Source organism: Mustela nivalis (assembly GCF_964662115.1).
Source record: "Mustela nivalis genome assembly, chromosome: 13".
NCBI classification, from domain to species: Eukaryota; Metazoa; Chordata; class Mammalia; order Carnivora; family Mustelidae; genus Mustela; species Mustela nivalis.
This window is the reverse complement of record NC_139032.1, coordinates 17,596,943-17,622,744: the sequence shown is the minus strand read 5'-3', so window position 1 is coordinate 17,622,744 and position 25,802 is coordinate 17,596,943. Positions and strand designations below refer to the sequence as shown.

General features: G+C 36.7%; 1 protein-coding gene across 6 annotated transcripts in view; it reads right to left on the bottom strand.

The window, feature by feature from the left end:
* Window positions 1-25,802, bottom strand: part of VPS13A (vacuolar protein sorting 13 homolog A) — a 236,902-nt gene that overhangs the window by 159,978 nt on the left and 51,122 nt on the right. For all 6 annotated transcript variants that reach the window (XM_082694455.1, XM_082694452.1, XM_082694453.1 and 3 more), the window contains exons 18-22: window positions 21,346-21,535; window positions 21,145-21,259; window positions 12,932-13,068; window positions 11,047-11,179; window positions 8,065-8,182 (exon numbers count right to left, since the gene is read on the bottom strand). In XM_082694455.1, the coding sequence (XP_082550581.1) occupies window positions 8,065-8,182; window positions 11,047-11,179; window positions 12,932-13,068; window positions 21,145-21,259; window positions 21,346-21,535 (693 nt within the window). The remainder of the gene's footprint in view (window positions 1-8,064; window positions 8,183-11,046; window positions 11,180-12,931; window positions 13,069-21,144; window positions 21,260-21,345; window positions 21,536-25,802) is intronic.

Below are 25,802 nucleotides of genomic sequence, written 5' to 3'. Positions count from 1 at the left end.
GGTAGCACTTTGTTTCCTCTGTTTTCCCCTTCTGTTTCTGCACCAAGGTGCGTGCAGCCTGCATGACTGGCCTCTAGATCATGCACCACGGCTCCTTCTCTCTCCACTGTAAAGGAGCGAGAAGAGCCCCCCCTGGACCTAACACCCCCACTCCAGATCTTCCCACGCATGTCTCAGGTAAACATTCAAAGTGGAGTGGGCCCAGGTGGAACATAAATCACTATTGGAACTAAGTTAAGTTTGTTGGTTTAATTAAGACCTGTCTTTTAAGTTATCAGCAGTAAATGTGAAACTTCAAAATTTACTGAAGGTCAAATAAGCTTGTGTTACTTGTTAAAATTTGTTAGCAAAGAAATGACAAAACTGATGGTTAATTGTCTGTCTCAAAGTTCTAATGGGTAATTGCTGAAGTAGCTTTCAAAGTCTTTGGTAACCTGAAAGTTTTAAAGTTTTGCTTGGATGACAAATGGAATTGAATTGTGGACATCTAGGTCTTAACCAAACAGGATAAAATGCTAAGTCATAAATTACTGGATGTAGGTTTGTGCTTTTGACTTCTTACTGCAAAGAAACTAAGAGTATTTAAATCTGCTGGTAAGCTTGTTTTCCACTTAACTGATTCATAAATTTGCCACCTGAAGAATTCTGTTGTAGCAGTTCACAATTGGTTAATAACTAAAGGTGTTTCTAAGAATACAAAGTTCTGCTTAGTGTAACTAAGACTGATGGAAATAAAAGGAAACTCTGTATGTAGGAAAGATTTAAGGAATGGGAATACATTTTGTTGAAGGTAAAGAAAGATAATTTTGTCCTAAATGAAATGGTTGTTTAGAAGGAAGTGGCTTGGGACAAAACCTGAATGCAAAGGAAAGTTGTAGAAGGTTTGTGAAGGGAAATCTTCAGAAAAGGAATTTTATCTATGGTCAAGAATGGATTAAGATTGAAATGAATGGGTTTTAAAGGTACATTGGTACAAGACTGAAATTCTCTGTTCAAAAGGACAATGTTTTCTTAGATCAATCTATCTGCTGTTAAGAAAATGTAAATGGTTTTTTCTTTGCCTGCCCAGAAAAACGAGTTTCTATGTTCAGTTTTATCAGGTGTTTAACATCCCTAATTATATTTAGGCATGTGCTTTAAAACTTTCTAAGATTTTAGCAAATGTTGACAAGATTTAAATTGTAAATCTATTTAACTCAGGCTTTTCCTTGGTATGTGAAGTTGCTCATGAAGTACTACTGAACCAATGATAAACCTTGGGTTACATTTGGGAAAATGCTATAACTATTCTAGAGATTCTACACACTTCCTAAAGTTTAACGTTTTGAGAGATCATCGCTTGATACTGTAATTATGGAAAAGTTATGTATCACAGAAATAACCTGATTTCCTTGCAGCTAAATTGTAAACTCCCATGTCTCTTTAGCTCTAACCATATCCATTCTGAGTTTTTGGCATTTATAATTGTTTTAATTCTCTTGTAAAATGAGTTTTATCTTCAAGGAGATTCCTATAAAGGACTTTCAGGACAAATACAGATATTTGAAATGCTTGAAAATCCTAAAACTGAAATGGGTAAGAATTTCCAAAACTGACTAAAGCCGCATTCACCAGATTTAGTAACATGGGACTAAAAGATTATAGTGTTGTGTCCCTTAATGTTTTGTCTTTAAACATTGCTGGTTCTCTCTACTGTTTGCTCTTACAGACTAGGGATACTCCCTCCTAGTTATCTGTAACTTATAGAGATGTAAAAGTGCTCATTTGTAAAAGTGCTCAAGGCATTCAAATTTTCTATCTGAACCCTCTGAAACCAAAAGGTCTTAGTATTCTTTCTTCATGACAATCAGTCATTTGCATAAGTTCAATAAGAATCTGTTCTCCTTGTAACAGGAAAGAATTGGAAACTGGTTATTTTACCAAGGCTTTGACTGGGATGTCATATTTGAAAAGACTCAGATATGACCAGACAGCTTTAAGGAACTAAGGTTGACTTTATGAAACCTGGAGCCATAAAGGCCCTTGGGACTGTTGGCCTGATACCTTGACCTTGCTTACAGAGTTCCCAGCAGCCCCACCAGGTGAGTAAAGAATGTCACTCCTTGGTAGGTGCATTCTTGGGAAGAGGAATTCGCCCAAAGGCATTGCAGGCATGCCTCATGGCAAGTACAGGGCTTGGCTTCTGGCCTGGAGAGGCTACTAAAAGTTCAACCTAGAGATTCCTTATACAAAGTTCCACCAAAGCAGATTCTAAAAGATCTATTGATCACAGTCACTGTTCTTGCTGAGCTTATGTAAATAATTAGGCCAAGTTTGTTAAAACTGGACTTGTTTCACAAGTGAATTAGTCCTGATTTGGCTATCTCTGGAAATGAGGGTTATTTTAGAGAGAAAAATTGTTTTAGTAACACACCTTTATGGATGTTAAATTCTAGATTTGATTGTCTTTAAATGTTTACCTAAGCTAAACAATTTGAGATAAACTTCAGAGAAGTTGTACAATCGCTTCTTTAGTCGATCTTATTATTTTGTGGGGATATTAGCAGACCCCACAGCACATGATTAAACAACTGGAAAATGGGATTGATTCCCCTACAATTGTATAACTTAACTAACACCTTATGTGTGGCTGGGATAATGAAATTGCCTAAAAACCACCATATCGCACTCCATAGGATTAACTATGGACTTGTGGAGATAATGGATGACCCCACTTTCTTTATGAATGGATTGAATGCTCCATGAGGGACTCCCCTTATCTTTTGACAAATTTTCTCACTTGCCAGTGATCCTCTGTAATCAGGATATTGTTGAGGCTGGACCACTCAAAGGTCGTCTTATTGGTTTCATCTCTTAGTCATATTTATACTAGAGGCCACCTCTGTTGAGGTGCAATCGCAAACAGATGCTGTAGCTAAGCATAGAACAGCCCTCCTCATAAAAAGAGCCTCAAAGCTCACTATGGAATGACTTCACATCAGGTCCAGATTTGTCTTAGAAGCCAAAGGCCACCAATGGATGATGGAGGCCGACTTATTAAATACTGGGCTACACTAACAGATATGCCAGAAATAATACTTAAAACTTGTCATACTTTAAACCTAGTTACTTGTATGCCTGAACCTGACCACTGTACTTCTTTCTCTATAGAGCAAAAATGTTCAAAAGTTATTGATCTTGCTTACTCTATCTGGCCAGATTTAAGATGCCCCTATTAAAAATATGAATGACAGTTGGTTTTCTGATGACAGTAGTTTTCATAGAAAAGAATAAGAAAAGCTAGGTGTGCCATAGTGCTCACTAGCACTTTGCAATTGCCAAAGCCTAAGAATTAACATTTATACTGACTCCAAATATGCTTTCCTGGTACTACATGCCCATGGAGCTATTTGGAAAGAAAGGGGATTGCTATCAAGCCATAACTCCCCAATCCAATATGGGCCGAAGTTCCAAAACCCTCCTCATCGCTATACTAAGGATGGCATATATCAAATCTGGGATACACATCGTCTTACACCCATGATTGGACAGCTCAGTCAGAAGGCAGTTTTATGCTGGGAACAAGAATCATACGAGTGGTACTTGGGCAAATAACACATGATGTCTAGGATGGCTCACTAGAAATGTGTTCCCAAGTAATAGTACTCCAGGCTACTGACCGGTTTGCTACTGATTGGGCAAGGTGACCTGGCATCAGATGGCCAGCTCCAAACGGAACCCACTGGATATATGGAACCAACCTGTGGCCCTGGCTTCCTCCAGGGTGGATAGGTCGCTGTACTTTAGGATTTGCCTGGATCCATGGGCGCATTACTAAAACCATTACAACTCCAGCTAATCTCCCCAACTTGAAACAAAGATGGACACGATTTGTTTTTAAATGGTGTGATCACTTAGCATCCATCTTTGTTCCATCTGCGGGACTAGAGAATGTCATGTGGCATGTAGAAGCCCTTAATAAATATACTACAGAGGCACTCAGTGATTCACTAAATGGCATCTCCCTACTTAATCTCCCTACTTAATACCGAAGTGTCACAGACACGCAGGGAAGTCCTACAAAATAGGATGGCTTTAGATGTCCTTACAGCAGCCCAGGGTGGCACATGTGCAATCATCAAAACAGAATGTTGCGTATACAGCCCAGACTATCATAAAAATGTCACAGGAATAATAAAGGATATGAACACCCAGATTAAGGCCCTACAAGATCCTTCTCTCTCAGTAAATGGTTAAGTTCCTAATTTGAAGGAGGACTATGGCCGAATCTCTTTTTCGGGCTTTTCATTCTTATCGCCTTATTAATCTTAATATGTTGCTTTGTTCCATGTTTCTCTACTTGGTGCCGAGACTCCATTGCTACAATGACTTCGCCACGACAGACGATCCTTGTCGCGCGCAAGGACGCCTCTTCACTGTCAGCACTGGATTCAGCTGCCTCCACCTTTGTAACTCCCTTATACGTTCCTTCCCTGATCAATATTGACCCGAGCAGGTAGGGACAGCTCTACGCCCCTATTCAGCACGAAGAAGTTACAGAAGATGAGACCTTCCACCTTCAACCCCCTTAAAGATTTCAGGGTCAAGATTGTTCAGGGGGAAATGAAGGAGCAGGAGGCTGGCTGAGGAGAAAACAAAAGCTGGCGCCTTGCACCCCACTTAGAGCAGGAACAAGACGAATGGATATAAGATTCTATCCATGATAAAGAAAAAGGGGGGAATGAAAGACCCCTGCCCTGGAAAGACCCCTCCCCTGGAAGATAGATAGGATAACTAACCGCTTGTTTGCTTTTCTGTGAACCGCTGGCTTTTAGGCGTAAATTAGGTTATTAATTGCTTATTAATTGCTCTTTTGCCCTTCTGTAACTGTTTGGCTTATAGAAATAATAGAAGACGCCATGATGGCATTCCTACCTTCCCCCTGCTTGTTCCCCCTCCCTACCTCTCTCCTCCTGCGCGCGGGCCCTCAGAACCAATCAGCTTGTTCCCCCTTCCCGCCTCTCTCTTCCGCGCGAGCGGGTCCCCAAAGCCAATCAGCAAACTCCACGTATGCCTTTTTCAAAAGTTCAAACTGTCCACCAACCAGTTGCGCCCCACCCAAAACTTGTTTGCACCTGTCTATAAAAACCCGGCACCACCCCAGCCGGGTGTGCTCAGCTAGCAGGAGCTGCTGACCACCCGCAGGCGCGCGCTGACCACCCGCAGGCGCCTGCGTAACAATAAAGAACCTCTTGCTGATTGCATCCAGTGGCAGTGTTGGATTCTTGGGTAAGGGGATCCGCGGGTCTTTCATGCCCATGATTAAAGGCTTTCACTTAGTGAATTCTAGCAAACATTTTAAAAGAATATAAATTCTTCTCAAATTCTTTAAAACAATGGAAGAGAAAGGAACACTTCCTAACTCATTTTAAGGCCATGATTACTCTGATACCAAAGCCAGACAAAGACACTTCAAGAAAACTATAGACCAATATTCCTTATGACCACTGACCCAAAAATCCTCAACAAAATTCTAGCAAACAAAACTCAACAGTTCCTTAAAAGGATTATACTCCATGACCTGTAATTTATTCCTAGAATGCAAGGATGGTTCAACATGGGAAGACAGATCACTGTAATACACAACATTAATATAATGAAGGAAAAGAAACACACAATCATTTCCTCTGCTGAAAAGTATTTGAAAAAATTCAACACATTTCCATGATAGAAACACCCAACAAATTAGCAACACCCAACAAATTAGCAACAGAAGCTAACTACATCAACATAATAAAGGTCATATATTAAAAAACCCACAGCAGGGCACCTGGGTTAAGCCTCTGCCTTCAGCCCAGGTCATGGTCTCAGGGGGGAGCATCAGGGAGCCTGCTTTCCCCTCTCTCTCTGCCTGCCTCTCTGCCTACTTGTGGTCTCTCTCTCTCTGTCCAATAAAAATAAATAAAATCTTTTAATAAATAAATAAATAAAATAAAAACCCCACAGCTAACATACTCCATGATGAAAGACCAGAACCTCTTCCTCTATGCTCAGGATAAAGGATGACTGCTTAAATCACTTCTATTCAACATAGCACTGGAAATTCTAGTGAAACTAATTAGGCAAAAAAAGTTAAAGGCATCCAAATTGTAAAGAAAGTAGTAAAACTGCCTTTGTTCAAAGATAAAGTAATCTTGTATGTAGAAAACCCTAACAATTCCACACACAGACACACACAAAGAAATAATAAATGAATTCAGCAAAAGTTACAGAATATTAAAACCAACTCAGAAGAATCCATTCCTATACAGTAACAATAAACAGTCCAAAAGGATATTAAGAAAACAATTCTATTTACAATGGTATCAAAAATAAACTTAATCACAGAAGTAGAAGACATACATTGCAAACTATCAAAATGCTGCTGAAAGCAATCATAGAAGACACAAAGAAATGGAAAGATAGCTCATGTTCGTGGATTGGAAGACTTAATATTAAGATGTCACTACTCAAAGCATTTACAGATTCAATGCAATATATATCAAAATCAAAGTATCTTTTATAAAAACAGAAAATCCACCCTGTAATTCCTATGGAATCTCAGAGGATGCCAAATAGCCAATACAATCTAGAAAGCAAAGTTGGATAATTCATACGCGATTCCAAAACTTAATACACAGCTCTAGTTATCAAAACTGTGTGGCTCTGGTATATAGACAGAAATAGAGACCAAGGAAATAGAACAGAAAACCCAGAAAAAACCATCACAAGCATGGTCAAATGATTTTCATAACAGTACCAAGACTATCCAATGGAGAAAAGAAAAAGAAAAGTCTTTTCAATAAATGGTGCTGGGCAAACCAGATATCCACATACACAAGAATAAAGCTGAGGCCATACCTTATACCATATGCAAACAATAACACTAAATCTATCAAAGATCTGAACATGAAAGCTCAAACTATAAAACTCTTTGTAAAAAGGATACAGAAGTTTTAGGACATTGAATTTGAAAATAATTTCTTGGCTATAACACCAAAAGCACAGAAATTATAAATTGAACCTAATATTTAAAACTTCTATGCATCAGAGAACACGATCAAAAGAGTGATAAATAAGGCAATCCACAAAATCAGAGGAAATATTTGCAAATCATTTATCTGATAAGGAGTTAACATGCAGAATATATTTAAAAACAGAAGTCTCCTGCAACTTAAAAAAAAAAAAAAAAAATTAAAGATGGGCAAAGGACTTGAAAAGATAATTCTCTGAAGAAATATGTAAATTGCCAAGAAGTACCTGAAAATTACCTAATCAGTAATCATTGGGAAAATACAACTGAAAACTCTAATTAGATACTACTTCATATGTATTGCGGAGGACTGCTTTTAAAAATAAGAAAATAAGAGATGGTAAAGAGGTGGAAAAACTAGAACCCTTGTGCACTGCTGGTGGGAATATAATGGTACAGCTGCTATGGAAAACACTAGGACAGTTCCTCAAAAAATTAAAAATAAAATTATTGTAGGATTCAGCAATTCCACTTCTGGATATATAAACAAAAAAATTTAAAGCAAGGACTCAAACAGTTATTTGTATATCGATCTTCACGGCAGCACTATTACAACAGCCAAATTTCACTGGAATAATCCAAATGTCCATTTGATCCAGATATATGCAATGAAATATTTTTCAGCCTCAAAAACAAATGAAATTCTGATATATGCTATGACATGGATAAACCTTGAAGGCATTATGTTATGTACAATAACTCAGACACAGAAGAACAAACATTGCATGGTTCCATTTATGAAAGGTACCCAGAGGAGCCTGATTTATAGAGAAAGAACAATCAATCACGACCACCATGGGCTGGAAAAGTGGGGCATTATTATTTAATGAGTACAGTTTCAGTCTGAGAAGATGACGAAGTTATGAAGATGGATGTGAAAGTACTTAATGTCACCGAATTGTACACTTAAAAATAAAGTTTATGTTACATATATTTTACCCCCCCTCAAAAAATCAGTGAGATATGGTATTCCCTTAGAAAATCTACAATCACATGAAAGAGACTATACATACTTGGGCATCCTTATATCCATGAAAACCATGGCCTTCGAGAGCTCCACATTGAAGTGCATAGGTACCAAAACATGCTGTGCAGATACATTGAGTTTTCGTGCTTCTCTCCAATTATCACCTAATTATGGAAAACAGTACATGTTTACTTATTAGCACACATGTAATCTGAAAAACACATTAAACCTAAAATCACTACTAACACTTTGTAGTCATATACTTCATGGTATAGAAAAATTTTCCTACATCTACACAATCTTTTTTTTTTTTTTACGTTTATTTATTTATTTATTTATTTATTTATTTGACAGACAGAGATCACAAGTAGGCAGAGTGCAGGCAGAGAGAGAGGAGGAAGCAGGGTCCCCATTGGGCAGAGAGCCCGACGCAGGGTTCAATCCCAGGACCTTGAAATCATGACCTGAGCTGTAGGCAAAGGCTTTAACCCAATGAACCACCCAGGCACCCCCATCTACACAATCTTAATGCTACCTTCTCAGGTACACAAAATGAGCACGTAAATTTGTTTCCCTTTCACTGTTTCAAAGACTGTTTCAACAGGAAAAGGCTTATTAAAAACCCAACAACATAGTTTAACCAAATCTACTGTGCATCCATTTAGTCACTACACCCAACAGATATATAACGCACCCCCCCAAAATGGCTCTAAGGCAATAAAGAAAAAGGAAGGTAGAGAAAAGTACAGTTCTTCTGTATTAATGAAAGCTACCATTTATTCAAGATTTCTAATAGGCACTGCTCCAGGCAATGTTTAAATTTTCATTTAATTCTCACAATGATGTCTAATCATCTCATTTTAGAAAACTGGGAAGAGGAATTTTTAATTTGCTTATGGCCAAAAGGCTATATAAGTTGAAGTTTATATCCAGCTCTGCTAACGTGAAATTTGTGTGGTACAATGTATCTTCATATACATTACACTTTGAATCTAATTATTCTGGTAAGAAAAAGTAAAATGAACTATTACAATTTTATAAATTCTAATGGTATCAGGATTAGTGAAATATTTCCTTCTATTCTCAATTTACAGATAAAAAAATATTTAGAAGGGTTTCAGTATTTATCAAGATAGTTTATGACAATTACCTAAAGTAACCCCAATGCCAAAAATACATTACTCTAAAAAAGATATAATTATTTAAGAACAGTTAACACTCACAAAAACAATTCTAAATAATTCCAGTAATTTTCAGCAATAATGGAATACTTTAAATTTTTCTTCACAAAGCATCCCAACATCTTAAATATTAAGTACACTTCATGGACTTCAAAAATTAATGACCAAAATGTACCAAACATGCCACAATACTGTTATTTACTCCTTGGAAAAAAACATTATGGGTTTTCTATAAATACTTTATATTTGCCACCCACTACACTTCTGGGCTTTTTCTACACCAATCAGAATATGCTAAAAATGGAAATCAAGTTTATTATCCCAAACTGAACATAAAAATAATAAAAATGTTCCAGGAATATACAATTTAATACTATTAATAACCATTACTTTGGGTTCTCATTGTTTCTCTTTTTATTAGTTCGCTCAGATAATTAAAATTTGAGCATATACATACAGATCTCTAAAACATCCATCAATCCAACTGTTGAATTATCTAAATGTTTATTAACACTCCAGGGATTCAGAAACAGGATGACACAGTAGAAAAAGGGATCAACTAGTCTTGCATCTCTCTCACTATCTACTTTTAGTGGCTCTTGACAATTTCTGGCTCTGCTGACTTCATCTAAAAACTAGATCAACAGCAAAGACTCCATCAAAAGTGAACAGGGTAAAGATATGCCTATGATACCCTCCTCAATCCTCCTAACATCCTCCTGTCTTTGTGTGGCTGTTTATGGCCTGGAGTGTCAGAGGCCCCAGGCTAGAATGCCTCTGGCTTGAGCAGCCTCTTGTGATTGTCCTATATAAAACAAATATTTTAAATATGTGCCAGCATCTTCAAGCAACCTTGTCCAAAGGATTTCTCAATCTCAGCACTATTGATACTTGAGCCAAATAAGCATCATGGAGTGGCTTTCCTCTACAATGTAGCATTTAGTTGCATCCCTGACTTCCACTCACTAGATACTAGTAATGCCCCTACTTCTCACCTGTGACAGTCAAAAGTGTCTCCAGACACTGACAATGGCTCTCGAGCAGTAAAATTAAATACCTGAGATACTGCTCTTAGACACGGTGTACTATTACTTCCTACTCAAAAGTATACAAGTTTCATTTTTTTTTTTTAAGATTTTATTTATTGGGGCGCCTGGGTGGCTCAGTGGGTTAAGCCGCTGCCTTCGGCTCAGGTCATGATCTCAGGGTCCTGGGATAGAGTCCCGCATCGGGCTCTCTGCTCAGCAGGGAGCCTGCTTCCCTCTCTCTCTCTCTCTCTGCCTGCCTCCCCATCTACTTGTGATTTCTCTCTGTCAAATAAATAAATAAAGTCTTTAAAAAAAAAAAAAGATTTTATTTATTTATTTGACAGACAGAGACCACAAGTAGGCAGAGAGGCAGAGGGAGAGGGGGAAGCAGGTTCCCTGCTGAGCAGAGAGCCCAATGCGGGCCTCGATCCCAGGACCTTGAGATCATGACCCAAGCCAAAGGCAGAGGCTCAACCCACCGAGCCACCCAGGTGCCTCTCATTTAAAAAAAAAAAAGATTTTACTTATTCATTTGAGAGAGAGTGAGTGAGAGAGAGAATGGGGAGGGGGCGAGCGAGGCGCAGCCTCCCTACCGAGCAAGGAGCCCAACACAGGACTTAAGAGATCATGGACCTTGAGATCCATGGACACTGAGATCATGATCTGGGCCAAAAGCAGACACTTAACCAACTGGGCCATCCAGGCATCCCAAAAATATAAAAGTTAACATATTTGGGATGAAGGTCTTCAGAGAAATGGTCTAAAAACCTAATCATTTCAGGAAAAAAAAAATCAGTAAGTAATGCATTATATACTTACCAACTGTGCTGTAAAGCAGCTGTATGCTTGTAAGCTGAACATCAAAGGAATCATAAGCTCTCTGCATGATCTCTTCAAGACTGGCCCCACCTGGTTTCATATCCGGCAATTCCGAACGACTTTTACTTGTCACCTTCAAGTTAATTTTAACAGTTTAGATGATGCAAAATTAAAATTCAAAATAAAAATATAAATTTTATATCTTTAAGACTGTAACACAAAAATTTAATAGAAAGTAAGACAGACTCACAAGCCGAAATGTAAGGCTAACAGAAATGTCTTTGTCCATGACATGTATAACGAGAAGACCAGGGACAAAGTGAATTTTTACATATTAAGTTATATTTCTCAATTATGTAATTAAAAGAGGAAAACCAAGCCAGCCCTGGAGAACAATACATTTGAAACTTTTTTATATCTGGTAAGAAGTCTTTTTATTAAAAAACAAAATTAAAAGACAAAAACAGCCTACAAAATGTTTCTATGTCACAATGACAGATATTTAGATAGTTTTCTAAGAAGAAGAATCCAGAATTAAGTATTAGGGTAGCTAAACTGTAGTCCCAACTCTGCCATTTAGACAACCTCATGCAAGTTGTATTTGTACCATCTGCTCTTTGGCGTACTATACATAACTACTTTTTTCACTTAAACATCCTGGAGATCAATCACTCCACAGTATATAAAGATCTTATTCATTCGTGTGTGTGTATGTGTGTGCACACGCCTTAACATTTTCACCTCTATTTTATGTGCAGCAGACTGTCAAAACTGATTATCTCTAAAGGGTAATGAATTTTAGATAGAAGATTAAACAAATTACCTAATGTCACAAAACTAGATAGATACCTTATTCATGACTTTTTGCTCCTGCTACCATACCACATTGCCTCTGAAACAATTCTATAACCAAAGTCAAATGTAAATAACTGTATAAATTTTATTATAAACATAAATCCAGCAAGCTTCTATGTAATTACCAACTGAAGAATAAAAACAAAGAATAAAGGATAATGTCAGTATCAAGGAAAGGCTCATATTTTTTAGATTGTTAGAAAAGCTTTCTAATATTCCCTATCTTTCTTGGGTCTTTAAATCTTATAGCTATTTAATATACATTTAATGATCTAGAGCAGTGCGGTCCCACAGAACTTTCTATGAAAATGGTATTTTTCTTTATCCGAGCTGAAATAACAGCCCCAGGCACTTAAGACCATTAAATTCTTGTATGTGGCTAATGTGACTAAAGAACTAATTTTTTATGTTATTTAAATTTAATCAGTGTAAACAACTACATATAGAGCCAGTGAGTATAGAACAGTGCAGATCTAGACACACAGAAAAAAATTATTCTCTACTTAAAACTGAGGAAGAAAAAATGTACATAATTGGATGGAAAAGGAAATGACTTAGTAAATGGAATTAGACTATTTCTCAAGCTAGGATTATTTAATAGAAATTTTTAAATGTCCAATAAATAAATAAGTAAAATGTCAATATATACAGTTATATACACAAAAACTTCAGAAGGACAAAGATTTGATTTTTTCCCGAATCCCCTCCCATTTGATGTATTTTCATTAGTCAAATAGTAAATTTACATTGAAAAGGAAATAATCTCTTCAAACATTACTCTCAAATTCTATAAATATAATTCCTAGTTTCAACCCTAACCTACTGAATTCAAAATGACCATTTTGGTATCAGAAATATAGGAAAACTAATGAAACTTCACATTATTTACTAGAAGGAAAGAGACTTACCAATCCTAAAATCTACCATAAAGCTAATAATCACAACAGCAAACCAAGCTGTCTAGAAAACAAAATACATTTTAAACAGGGAAACATCTTAAATATAATATAGGGCAAATGTTAGCATATACCTTTAGATGACCAAGATCCAAAAGAAGAAGATTTGATGTAGGGCTAAAAATTCCATCTTGTGGGATAATAACATATGAAGCCTTCAAATTAATTTTGAGATCAAGAACTTTCTGTGTTTCAATAATATATAGTAGACCTGCAGAAAATTTAAATTGAAAATGTGAAGTATTAATTTTAAAAATAACTTAAGCAATGTATCTTCAACATAATGTAATTTGTTAATCAATGTGTGTATATACTCTTAATTAAATATAACTGGGTACAAAATTGTAATGATTCCTCAAAGAAATGCTTCTAACCTGCAAACTCAATTTGGGTAAAACCAGGGACATACATATCTAAAAAATTATGTTTCCTGAAACATTCAGTAAGCTTGGAACTTAAGTACAGAACTGACTCACAGCATAGTTGTTTGTTTTCTTCCCCCAAATTATCTGTATTCAAACACAGACAACACAGCTTTACTCAAGTCTGTTTGCTGAGTGAGTCAGGTACGACAGTCCCAAGAAGGTGCCAGAAAGGATAATCCGGCATCCAATATTCTTGGTCTCACACTGTTAAGCATTTCTCTACCCTAATTTCCATCTCCACTGTAAGACTCCCTCAACCAAAATAATCTGTGTCATGTGTTCCTGACTCTACAAATCCAAGTCCTATACTCCCTGGAAATCTCACCTTAGGCCCCACTTTCAATGAGAGCTTTCTGGATGCCAGGTCACAGTGATCTGTCTAGTTTGTTTCTTAACAGAAGAGGGGGACGTTGAATATTTGGTTTTGGATACAAGTCTACTGTGTCTCTCCTCTACTTCCCACTGCACTTAGAACAAAATCTGAATTGTTTAAAAGGACTTTCCAAGTTTTGTTTTACTGACACTGTGCCTGCCTTTTTAATATCATTCCACTTCCCCTCGCTTACTACGTTAGGACCAACGTAGCCTTCTGGAGCTGCCAAAATCACCCAATTCTGTCCCAGGCTGGGACCCTCACATTTTAACACTGCTATGAAGGTTCTTTCTTATACTCTTCAGCTGGGTGGGTCCTAGACATGCGCGCGCGCGCGCGCGCACACACACACACACACACACACACACACACACACATCTGGTCTTAATGTTACTTTTCAAAGAGCTATTCTCTGACCCTATCATCTAAACTATATGGAGAGAACTCATTATTCTCATTTCCTTCACAGCATCTGGGCCTATTAGAATTTATTTCCTCCATAAGCTCCAAACTCACCCATGTGCCTGCTCTGTGAAAGTGGATCTGAGCATTTTTGATACTTTTCTGTTGCAAATTAGTAGGAGATAGGAAACCCTTGGTGAGACACTGCTTGGAGACAAAGTGTTGCTTCCTGATGTCAGTGTGCTCACTCAGCCAATATCCTACAGTGATGTGACTTTCTCCAAAGCCAGGCACATGCTGTGCACAAATACCAACAGCATCCAACAGCCATCCTTTCCCTAAAAACCCCCTTCACTCAGTGTGACAGCAGAACGCATTCAGTGAGACACTGTCCCAGGAACAGCTTCCCCATCACATCAGAGGGTAAGTTCAAGGAAGTTTCAGAGAGCAAGTTTCCAGCCACTTTCCCCAACATGGGATGAAATTCACTGCTTGGCGAAAACAAGGATATCCTGCCAGGGAATGCAAGGTCAGTGTGATGGCAGAGGGCACTTCTTACAACTACTCTTCCTATGTTCTTTAAAATAATATTTTTAAGTGAATTTTAAAATTTTTTTAAAAGATTATTTATTTATTTATTTATTTGACAGACAGAGATCACAAGCAGGCAGAGAGGCAGGCAGAGAGAGAGGAAGGGAAGCAGGCTCTCTGGTGAGCAGAGCCCAACATGGGGCTCAATCCCAGGACCCTGGGATCAGGACCTGAGCTGAAGGCAGAGGCTTTAACCCACTGAGCCACCCAGGTGCCCCGTGAATTTTAAATTTTTTATGTAGATGACACTTAGTTTTATGTCTGTCCTATCTCATCACATCCATCAAAAGGCAAAAACTACAACTGTTTTTATCACTACTTTGTTCTCCAAAACTTAGCACAGCATCCAATATAGATTTGGCTCACGATAAATATTTGACTGAGTAAATAAATGAGATCACTGAAAGAAATAAATGACTACGATCCTATCAAAGAGCCTTATTTTTCAAATGAAGGGTTTTCATAAATGACCACATCTGTCAAAACAACCAAATTTGACAACAGTAACTAATTACATGGTTATGTTCTAGAAGCTGATCCCCCTACTTGACAAAGAAGAAAAGATCTGAAAACCTTCACTCCTAAGAATGCAGAAAATAATACAAGAAAGATACCAGGTTCTAGAGGAAGAGGATAATAAATAGAGGCCAATATAGAAAGAAAATAAAAGATTGAGAGAATGAATAGAGAAAAGAACCAAAAAAGATAAACTATGTAACAGATGAATCTCTTCCCAAATTGGTAAATTTTAGCTTTCTGGAAAAACATTAAAACATATTATTCAACTTTTTAAATTAAAAACTTATACTAGCACCCCATTTTTCATAATATTAACATTTTATTCTAATAACAGCTAACATTATTTGTGCACAGAAGAAAACAAGAGTTAGAAGAATAGATTCAAATAGTTAAGCCTGTTAATGTAGAAGTTAAAATACTAATGACTTCCACGTCTTAAAATATTTAACATCTGGAGAGAAGTCCAAGACAGCAGAGGTAAAGGAGACCTCGGTTTCATCTGGTCCAAGGAACTCACCTTGATAGCTATCAAATCATTATGAACATCTGCAAACTCAACTGGAGATCTAAGAATTGCACAGCTGCAACTCTACAAATAGGAAAGCGACCACTTTCTGCAAGGGAGGAGGTGCAGAGAAGTGACTCCGAAGTGCTATGTGGGGAGATACACCAAGGGGGGGAGGGAGTCTCCATCAGGCAGCAAACTGGGGGTAGAATCCTAGATGGGACAGTGTGGTGTCAGGATCCTTGGGATCACAGGAAGACTGGGGGTGCTTGAGTGCAGCAGAGTTCCTAGACATCAGAACAGGGAAGCTGGCTACTACATGTGATGCCAGGAGAGGGCTCTAAGCTCAGGGATGCCATAAATTGCGACCATGGCATGGTCAGGTGACTGCTCTCCAGAAGGGGCCCAGTAAGTGGTAGAACCAGGGAGACCCTTCTTTCTCTCCAAGGGGAGCAGTACGGGAGAGTGCTGCAGGAGTCTGAAGGGTTTGGAGACTCAGCACAGGGTGGTGTACCTGTGACAGAAATGCTCAGCCACAGCCTGGGTGAGGATGGAATACAGCCAGAGACCAGGGAAACAGGAGTGACGGACTGCTCTTCTCTGAGGGGTCAGTGAGGAACGGGGCCCTGATCTCTCGGCTCCAGGCCATAGACTGGCAGGCTGTTGTTTTCGTGTTTTCATTCTGATCTTCTAAAGCTGCAGGGAAAGCCTTCAGGAAACTAAAGCCACAGAGAGAAAAATGGGAGCACATTACTTAACCTGGCTCCCTGGCAAGGGTGGAACAATACCACCTAGGGCAAATATACTGCAGAATCAAACCAATAGGCTCCTCCCCCAGAAGATCAGCAAGAATATCCAGCCAAAACCAAGTTTACCAATCAATGAGAACTGCAAAACTCCAGCACTAGAATACAGCACACAGAACTCATGGGGTTTTTTTCCCCAAGATTCTTTAATCTTCCAATTTTAATTTTTTAAACTTTTTTTCTCATTCCTCTTAGAACCAATTTCTTATTTTATCAACTCCTTTTTAAAAACTTTCTATAAGGATGCCTGAGTGGCTCACACAGTTGAGGGTCTTCAGCTCAAGTCATGATGCCAGGGTCCTGGGATGGAGTCCCACATGGTGCTCCTTGCTTGATGGGGAGCCTGATTCCCCCTCTGCCTATCACTTCCCCTGCTTGTGCAACAGTCTTCCTCTCTCTGACAAATAAATCTTGTTTAAAAATCTGTCATTTTTAGTTACATTTTATCCCTTCTTTGTATTTGATTTTGTGTATATATGTTTTTCTTTCATACAATCTACGGATGCAGTAACTTCTCTAACAGTATATTATATTTATATATATAATTACATATATATATAATTATATATTATATATTTGAGTATAATAAAAATATACCCAAAATCTAGTGTATAGCCCTGTTCTATTCACCTGTCTGATCATATTTGTTTCTCTTCTTTTTGTTTCTTTTGTTATTTTTTCATTTTTGTTAAAATTTTTTTGCTTTTCATCTTTATAGTTACATTCTCTCCTTTCAAAATATTTAATTTTGTTTATATATACATATGTGTGTGTATGTGTGTTTCTTTAGAATTTTGAGATGTAGTCTCTTATAACAAACCAAAATACACTCAAGACACAGAGTATTGCTCTGTTCCAGTCACCTGTTTGCATCCTTTTCTCCCCTCTTGTTTTTTTCCCTCTTGTTTCTTGACTTTTTTCATTTTCACAGTTATAGTCTATCCTTTCATTGTACTCAATTTTAATCTTGTACATGTATAAGTTTTTCTCTCTTTACAATTTTGGGATCTAGTTTTCTAACCAGCTTTCTAAGAAACAGATCAAAATACACACAGAATCCAGTGTCCTGATCTATTCTGTTCACCTGTCTGATTATATTCTTTTTCTTTCTTTTTTTTTTCCTTTTTTGGTTTCAGCTCTCTTCTGATTTGGTTAGTATATATTTCTCTAGGATCACTGTTGCCATTTGAGTATTTTGTTCTCTCGTTCATCTATTCTTCTCTGGACAGAATGACAAGATGGGAAGATGGGAAAAGCTCACTTCAAGAAAGAGAACTAAAGATAGTACTTACTGCTAGGCTTCTAATCAGCATGGACATGAGTAATGTCCAAACTAGAGTTCAGAATAACAATTATACAAATACTAGCTGGGCCTGAAAAAAGCATAGAAGACACTTGAGAATCTCTTTCTGGAGAAATAGAAAAACTAAAATCTAATTAAGTTGAAATCAAAAATGCCCATTAATGAGATGCAATAAAAAATGGAAGTTCCAAATGCTAGGATAAATGAGTCAGAAGAGAGTAATATAGTGATATATCACTATTCTACAGTGATATAGAAGACCAAATCATGGAGAATAAAGAAGCTGAGAAAAAGAGAGACAATTACTGGATAACAAGGGGAAAATCTGAGATAGAAGTGATACCATAAAGTGAAACAATATCAGAAAAACTGGCATCCCATAAGAGGAAAGAGCAAGAGGGTCAGCAGGTATATTAGAGCAAATAATAGCAGAGAACTCCTCTAATCTGGAGAAAGAAACAGGCATCCCAGTCCTGAGGCAGAGAGACTCCCCCTCTAAAAATTTAAAAAAAAAAAAAAAAAAATAGGTCAACACCTGACATATAATAATGAAACTTGCAAATCTCAGAGACAAAGAGAAAATCGCAAAAGCAGCTCCAGAAAATAGGTCCATAACCTACAAGGTTAGAAACATTACACTGGCAGGAGACCTATACACAGAGACATCGGAGGCCAGAAAGGACTGGCATGATATATTTAGGGTTTTAATGAGAAAAATATGCAGCCAAGAATACTTTATCCAGCGAGCATGTCATTCAGGATAGAAGTGATAGAAAAGCTTCTAGGACAAACAGAAACAAAAAGAACTTGTGATCACCAAACCAACCCTACAAGAAATAATTTTTAAAAGGGATCCTTTCAGCAAAGAGAGAGCCCAAAGTAACATAGATCAGAAAAGAACATAGACAATACAATATATAGAAACAGTTCCTTTACAGTGGCACTAAATGCCTATCTTTCAATAGTTATCCTGAATGTAAATGGGCTAAATGCCCCAATCCAAAGACACAGGATATCAGATTGGATAAAAAAGCAAAACCCATCAATATGCTGTCTGGAAGAGACTCGTTTTAGACTCAAAGACACCTTAGATTTAAAGTGAGGGGATGGAAAGCAATTTATCATGCTAATGGACATCAAAATAAAGCTGGGGTGGCAATCCTTATACCAAATAAATTAGATTTTAAACCAAAGACTGTAGTAAGAGATAAAGAAGAAACTGTATCATAATTAAAGGATCTATCCAAGAATATCTAATAATTATAAATGTTTATACCCCTAATGTGGGAGCAGCCAATGATACAAGCCAATTAATAACAAAATTAAAGAAACACATTGATAATAATACAATTTTAATAGGGGACATTAACACTCCACCTACTGGAACCTGACTAAGATTCCTTCTCTTCCTCTCCCTCTGCTCTTCCCCTACCCACCTCGAGCACATGCATGCACTCTCTCTTCCTCTAAAACAAAAACAAAAACAAAACTGTAATGTGTAGAATTGGCTAATCATGTTGTATACCTACTGCTAAGACTGTAAGTCAACTATACTTGAATAAAAATCTTAAAAAGTAAAACAAGGAAATAACAATAGCATGTAAGTGCTGAGGATGGTAAATGGCAGTTCAACTGTTCAAATCCTCGTAATGACTGAGAGGGTAAAAATTTTTTATTAAATTTCTATCTTGAGAAAAATATGTCCTAATTACTAGAGTAAAAAAAGAGAATGTTTCAAATGGTATAGTGAGGGGATGGAGGGAAACAAATTAATGCTAAAAAAAGGAAAAAAAAGAAAAAAGTATATAAATACAGACAGAAATATCCCACTGCATGTTGTTGTTATGACACATCTAAAAGTAAAGATACAGGGTAAAAGAACAAAAAAATAGGCAAATTCAAACCAAGAAAAAACTAGAACATCCATACTAATATCAGAAAAAAGAAATCAAAATATTATAATTGGAAAAAAATTAAAACATTATAAATAATACACACAGTCAACTTCATATAAAGGAAAGATTTGATTCATTGGAGAAAAATTTTGTGTTGTGCATGTACTTATTGGCAGGAAATTTATAAAGAAAAATATGACAAATCTTAAAGAAATAGACAAATGCATATTCACAGTGACATTATTTTTCATCTGTTTCTCTGAAGAACTACTGGGAAAAATATGACACAGCACTATGTTCTCTTCCTTAAAAAAACATGCTCTTTAGAGAAACTAGTTAACTAGAGTTTAACCTAATTAAGTATTATCAAAGTCAAAATCTCTACAGAAGGGAAATACCCAACTTCAGTCAGGTCTACTATTCCATATGGAAGAAGGGAAATACCCTATTTCCCCAACTCCTGCCATTCTGTCCCACTCAGGCAGGGAGAGGGGGAGTGCTGAGAAACTTCTTAAGTTCACAGACCAGAAGCAAGGGATCACATGGCGACAGAAGACAGGAAACAATTCCAATAAGAATACAGAAGACTTGGAAGTACATGATAAATATGACCTAAAAATATGTATAGGTATGAAAAATATAGGTGTTTCAAACATATGTGAAACATTTTTTTAACTTACCATATACCGAGCCAGAAAGCAAGTATCAAGAAATTGCAAGGCATTAAAATCATACAGATCAACTTTATATAATCTTATATATTTTAAATACATATGTATTTAAAATGGAATCTGTAATTAAAAAATCTTGCACAAAGAAATCTCCAAGTTCATATGGTTTTACTATTCAATTAGGTAAAATACTGGAAGAAAAAATAACACCCAATCTCACAAAAACTCTTCAAAAGAATAAAAAAGAATGGAATTTTTATTTTCTGAGGCCAACGTATTAAAATCTAGAGTTCATTACATGAAAGAAAAATTCTCTCATGAAGAGAATTCCAAAAATCCTAACATTAATATGGAATTAATTTCAATGTCACAGTAAGTTTGTCCATTCTGAGTATAAGAAAGGATTATTGTTATATCGGAATTTTTAATATAACAGTACCAGTTAGTTTCAACTAAACTATATCTAGTCTAGAAGCATAAATTTAAAGTATACCTTACTAAACTCAGTTTAATATGACTAAAAGTTTAGTATAGAGGGCGTCTGGGTGGCTCAGTGGGTTAAAGTCTCTGCCTTGGGCTCAGGTCATGATTCCAGGGTCCTGAGATCGAGCCCCACATCAGGCTCTCTGCTCAGCAGGGAGCCTGCTTCCCCCCTCTTTCTCTCTGCCTGCTTCTCTGTCTACTTGTGATCTCTATCAAATAAATAAATAAAATACTTTTAAAAATAAAATGAAATAAAATAAAATTTTAGTATAGGATATAATTCTTAATATACCGACCTTAATACTAGCATTTACCTGTTGCTGTCTTGTCACGAAATTCTTCAAGTTTTGTCAAAGTTGCTGATGTGAGCTGTGCTAGATTTACCTCTTTTGGAGGTCTGAAGAAGTCCACTATACTATTTACTGTTCTCTGTTAAAATAAGTACCATTAACATTAGGCACAAAGTCAAAGCAAACAGAAATATATTAAAACTTAGTGATTAAAAAAATGCTTACTGCATCATATATCATTTCTAAAGGTTCAGCTTCTATGATACACCTCTGAGCAACAGTTTCATCTAAAGGATTTATTTCAAATATAATTTGGAAGAGTGATGTAGCATCATCCAATGAAGACAGGAGGCGGGGTTTTGTCGAATTATCTGGTAAGCCAGTAACATGAAATGAATCAATTTTGGTTTCAAATCTATACGGAAAAAGATAGGACAAAAATTAGCTATCAATCCAATTTTACATTTTACAGTATTTTTTAAACATAAAATACAGTAAAAATTAATGAAAACAATTTCAATTTTCATTTCGTCCTATTTCATTCCACTCACATCAAAGAAAACATAGAACTACTTGATCTGAATTGACACAGATTTATTCACAAACAACCCTGTTTACATGCTGATCTCTGAATTTAAAAAAACCATGAAGGGAGTCAGATTCCCAGAGCAGAAGCTCACAAAAGAAAACTATCATGTATACCAGTGCCAAAGATGGAAAATTTAAACTGTTTCATTCTTCTGAACTGCTGGAGATTCAAAGTGGCCAACTCTAGGGAACCCGATCATAGGAGCCCCCCTCAACAATATTTTGAAATATACCTCCAGGAACTGGACCAGGTTCCCACAAAAAATATTGGAGAAAAAACCCATCATGCTTCAGGCAAGAAAAGGGGAAAAGGAGCCCTTTAAAAATATGACACAGCACTATGTTCTTCTTTTTAAAAAATGTTATTTAGAGAAACTAGTTAACTAGAGTTTAACCTAATTAAGTATTATCAAAGTCAAAATATCTACAGAAGGGAAATACCGCAACTTCAGTCAGGTCTACTATTCCATATGGAAGAAGGGAAATACCCAATTTCCCCAACTCCTGCCATTCTGTCCCACTCAGGCAGGGAGAGGGGGAGTGCTGAGAAACTTCTTAAGTTCACAGACCAGAAGCAAGGGATCATTAAAAAACTGAGAGCAAATCACAGCACCAGAGAACGCTTCCTTTTCCCACACATCCTACAACCAAATCATTAAAGGCTTATTTGTAATAGTTCTTTTCATCCAGTACTTCACATCTGGCTATAAAGAACAAAATAGCATAGCATCTCAAAAGGCAAACAACCCAACTTGAAGTGATAAAACTATTTAAAGTAACAATTAACATGCTAAGGAGTATAACGGACTAAGGAAACAACATGCAAGAACAGATGAACAGCGTAAGCAGAGAGATGGAAATCCTAAGGGAAAAAAAAACAAAAATAAACTTTAAAGATCAGAAACACTGTAACCAGAATGCATTTAATATGTTTATTAGGATACAGACACAGTTGAGGAATTAATCCCTGAGCTGGAGAATGTATCAGTAGAGTCATAAAAATAGGTAAAGCAGAGAACAAAGACTACAGAACAGAATAACCAAGTGTTGTGGGACAACTACAAAAGATGTACCATATGCGTAACAGGGGTACCAGAAGAAAGAGAAAAGTGCAGAAGATTTTAAACAAGAAGGACTGTCAATTTCCCCAAAATAATGTCAGGCACTAAGTCATGGATCCACAAAGGTCAGAGCACATTAAGCAGAATAAATGCAAACAAATAACCAAAAAACTACACCAAGGCATATTTTTCAACTACAAAAAATATAAAGAAATATAAAATATATACATAAAATACAAAGAAAAAGTCTTGAAAGAAACGAAAGGAAAAAAACCACCCTACATATAGAGAAGCACAGCTAATGATTACAGCTACCTTCTCAGAAGCCAGGGAAGCAAAAAGAGTGTAGTGAAAATTTTAAAGAGGAAAAAAAAAAAACCCACCAACCTAAAATTCTGTACCCTAAGAAATTTCCCTTCACAAGTTAAAACAAAGACTTTCTAAGACAAACAAAAAAATAGGGGAAATTATCATAAATAGACCTGTCTTTTGAGAAATAGTAAAATAAGTTATTTAGAGAGAAAGACTGTAAGGCAGAAATTCAGATCTACATAAAGGAAGAGAGATGGAGAGGAAAAAAGTAAAGGTAAAATAAAAACTCTTATTTTACTTATTTTATTAATCAAATTAATATATTCAAAATAGTAACAATGTGTATGGTTATATACGCTTACATGTATGTCTTATGTATATTTTATACTTACATATGTTCACATATAAGTGAAATAGATAGGAGCAACAATACAAGGAACTAGAAAACAGATTAAGGATTTTTTTTTTTATTATCAAGTACTCCCACTACTCATGAAATGCTACACTGTTATTTGAAAGGAGACTTGAAAAAAAAAAAAGCTATAACTGATATGTTAAGAAAGGAGAGAAAACAAAACCATATGAGACACCAATTAAACTGGGGAGCCAGGGTCACTCAGTTAAGCATGTGACTCTTGATAACAGCTCAGGTCTTGATCTCAGGGTTGCATTCAAGCCCCACGCTGGACACCATGCTGGGTGTGGAGCCTACTTTGGGAAAAAAAAAGATACTCAAACCACAAAAGGCAAGAAAGACCAAAAAAAAAAAAGGAAAAAGAAAAAGAGCAACAAATAATAAAAAGCAAAGATTATGGTAGATGTTAAGGGAATGAAAAGACAAGTCACAGTCTATGAAAAATATTTACAAAAGGCACATCTGATAAAAGGCTGTTATCCAAAATATACAAAGAACACTTAAAATTCAGTAAGAAGAAAACAAACAGTTAAAAAAAAATGGGCCAAAACCTTAACAGACACTTCATCAAAGACAACCTATACATGGCAAATAAGCAGATGAAAAAATGTTCTACATCATAGGTTGTCAAAGAAATGCAAATCAGACACATCTGGGTGGCTCAGTCAGTTAAGCATCTGCGTTCATCTTGGGTCATGATCCTGCAGTCCCAGGATGGAGCCCAGCATTGGGCTCCCTGCTCAGCAGGGAGTCTACTTCTCCCTCTGACCTCCACCCCGCTCTTGTGCTCTCTCTCACATTCTCTCTCTCACTCTCTCAAAAAATAAAATCTTTTTAAAAAATGCAAATTAAAACAATAAAGATTCCACTACACATCTATCAGGAGTGGCCAAAATCTAAAATACTGACAACACCAAATAAAAGCAAGGATGTAGAGCAACAGGAACTCTCCTACATTGTTGGTGGGAATGCAAAATGGTACAGTCTCGTTGGAAAAGAGTTTTGCAGTTTCTTACAAGACTAAACAAACCCTTACCATATTATCCAGTGGTCATGCTCCTTGGTAATTACTCAAAGAAGCTGAAAACTTATGTCAATATAAAAACCAAATATAATACAAACATACAAATGTTTATAGCAGCTTTGTTCATACCTGCAAAAACTTAGAAACAACCAAAACAGCCTTTGGTACAAGAATGGATAAACTGTGTTACAGCCAAATAATGTCAATAAGCACTAAAAAACAAACACACTACTGAACCATGAAAAGCCATAAAGGAAGTTTAAATGCATATTACTAAGTGAAAGAAGTCACTCTAAGAAAGATATATAGTGTAGGATTCTAACTGCATGCATGACATTCTGGAAAACAGCAACAAGTATGGATGCAGTAAAAAGATCATAGGTCGGGGGTGAGGATGATGAACTGGCAGAACAGAGGATTTTTAAAGCAATGAAAATACTCTATGATACCATAATAATGGACATGCCATTATGTTTGTCCAAACCCATAGGAAAACACACCACCAAGTGTGAATGGCCATATAATATATGAACTCTGGGTAAATATGATGTGTCAACAAATGCAGGTTCGTTGTTGGTAAAAAAAAAAAAAAAAAAAAAAAAAAAGTACCACTCTAGCTAGCACTTGATGTTGAAAACGGAGGCTATGCACGTGCAGGGGCTATAGAGGTAACGTCTGTACATTTCTCCCAATTTTGTTATAAGCCTAAAACTGCTCTAAGAAAGAAATAAAGTCTTTTTTTTTTTAATTTTATTTATTTATTTGACAGAGAGAGATCACAAGTAGGCAGAGAGAGAGGAGGAAGCAGGCTCCCTGCTGAGCAGAGAGCCCGATGCGGGACTCGATCCCAGGACCCTGAGATCATGACCTGAGCCGAAGGCAGCGGCTTAACCCACTGAGCCACCCAGGCGCCCAGAAATAAAGTCTTAAAAAAAAAAAAAAAAAAAAGGTAATGGAGGAGTATTATCATGGAAAATTGCCAAGCAAGGTGCTCTAAGAATCCCTCTCTCCACTGTGACAACCATTAAATTAGCAAAAATTGCCAGGGTCAACATCTCTGCAAGCCTGGAATTTAATCAATGAAAAACTTACACCAACCGAGGAAGTGCTTAATGAAGACCACTACATTTCAGAAAGAAAGCACTTTGGCATTTTTATTTAACTTTCTATCATCCCCTATTTCTGAGCACAGCAGTGACTATGGTAAGCAAGCCACATCCTTGTGTGGCCAAATGGAGCTAGGAGACTAATACAGCTGTTAATGTCTGAATGTGTGTGTCTC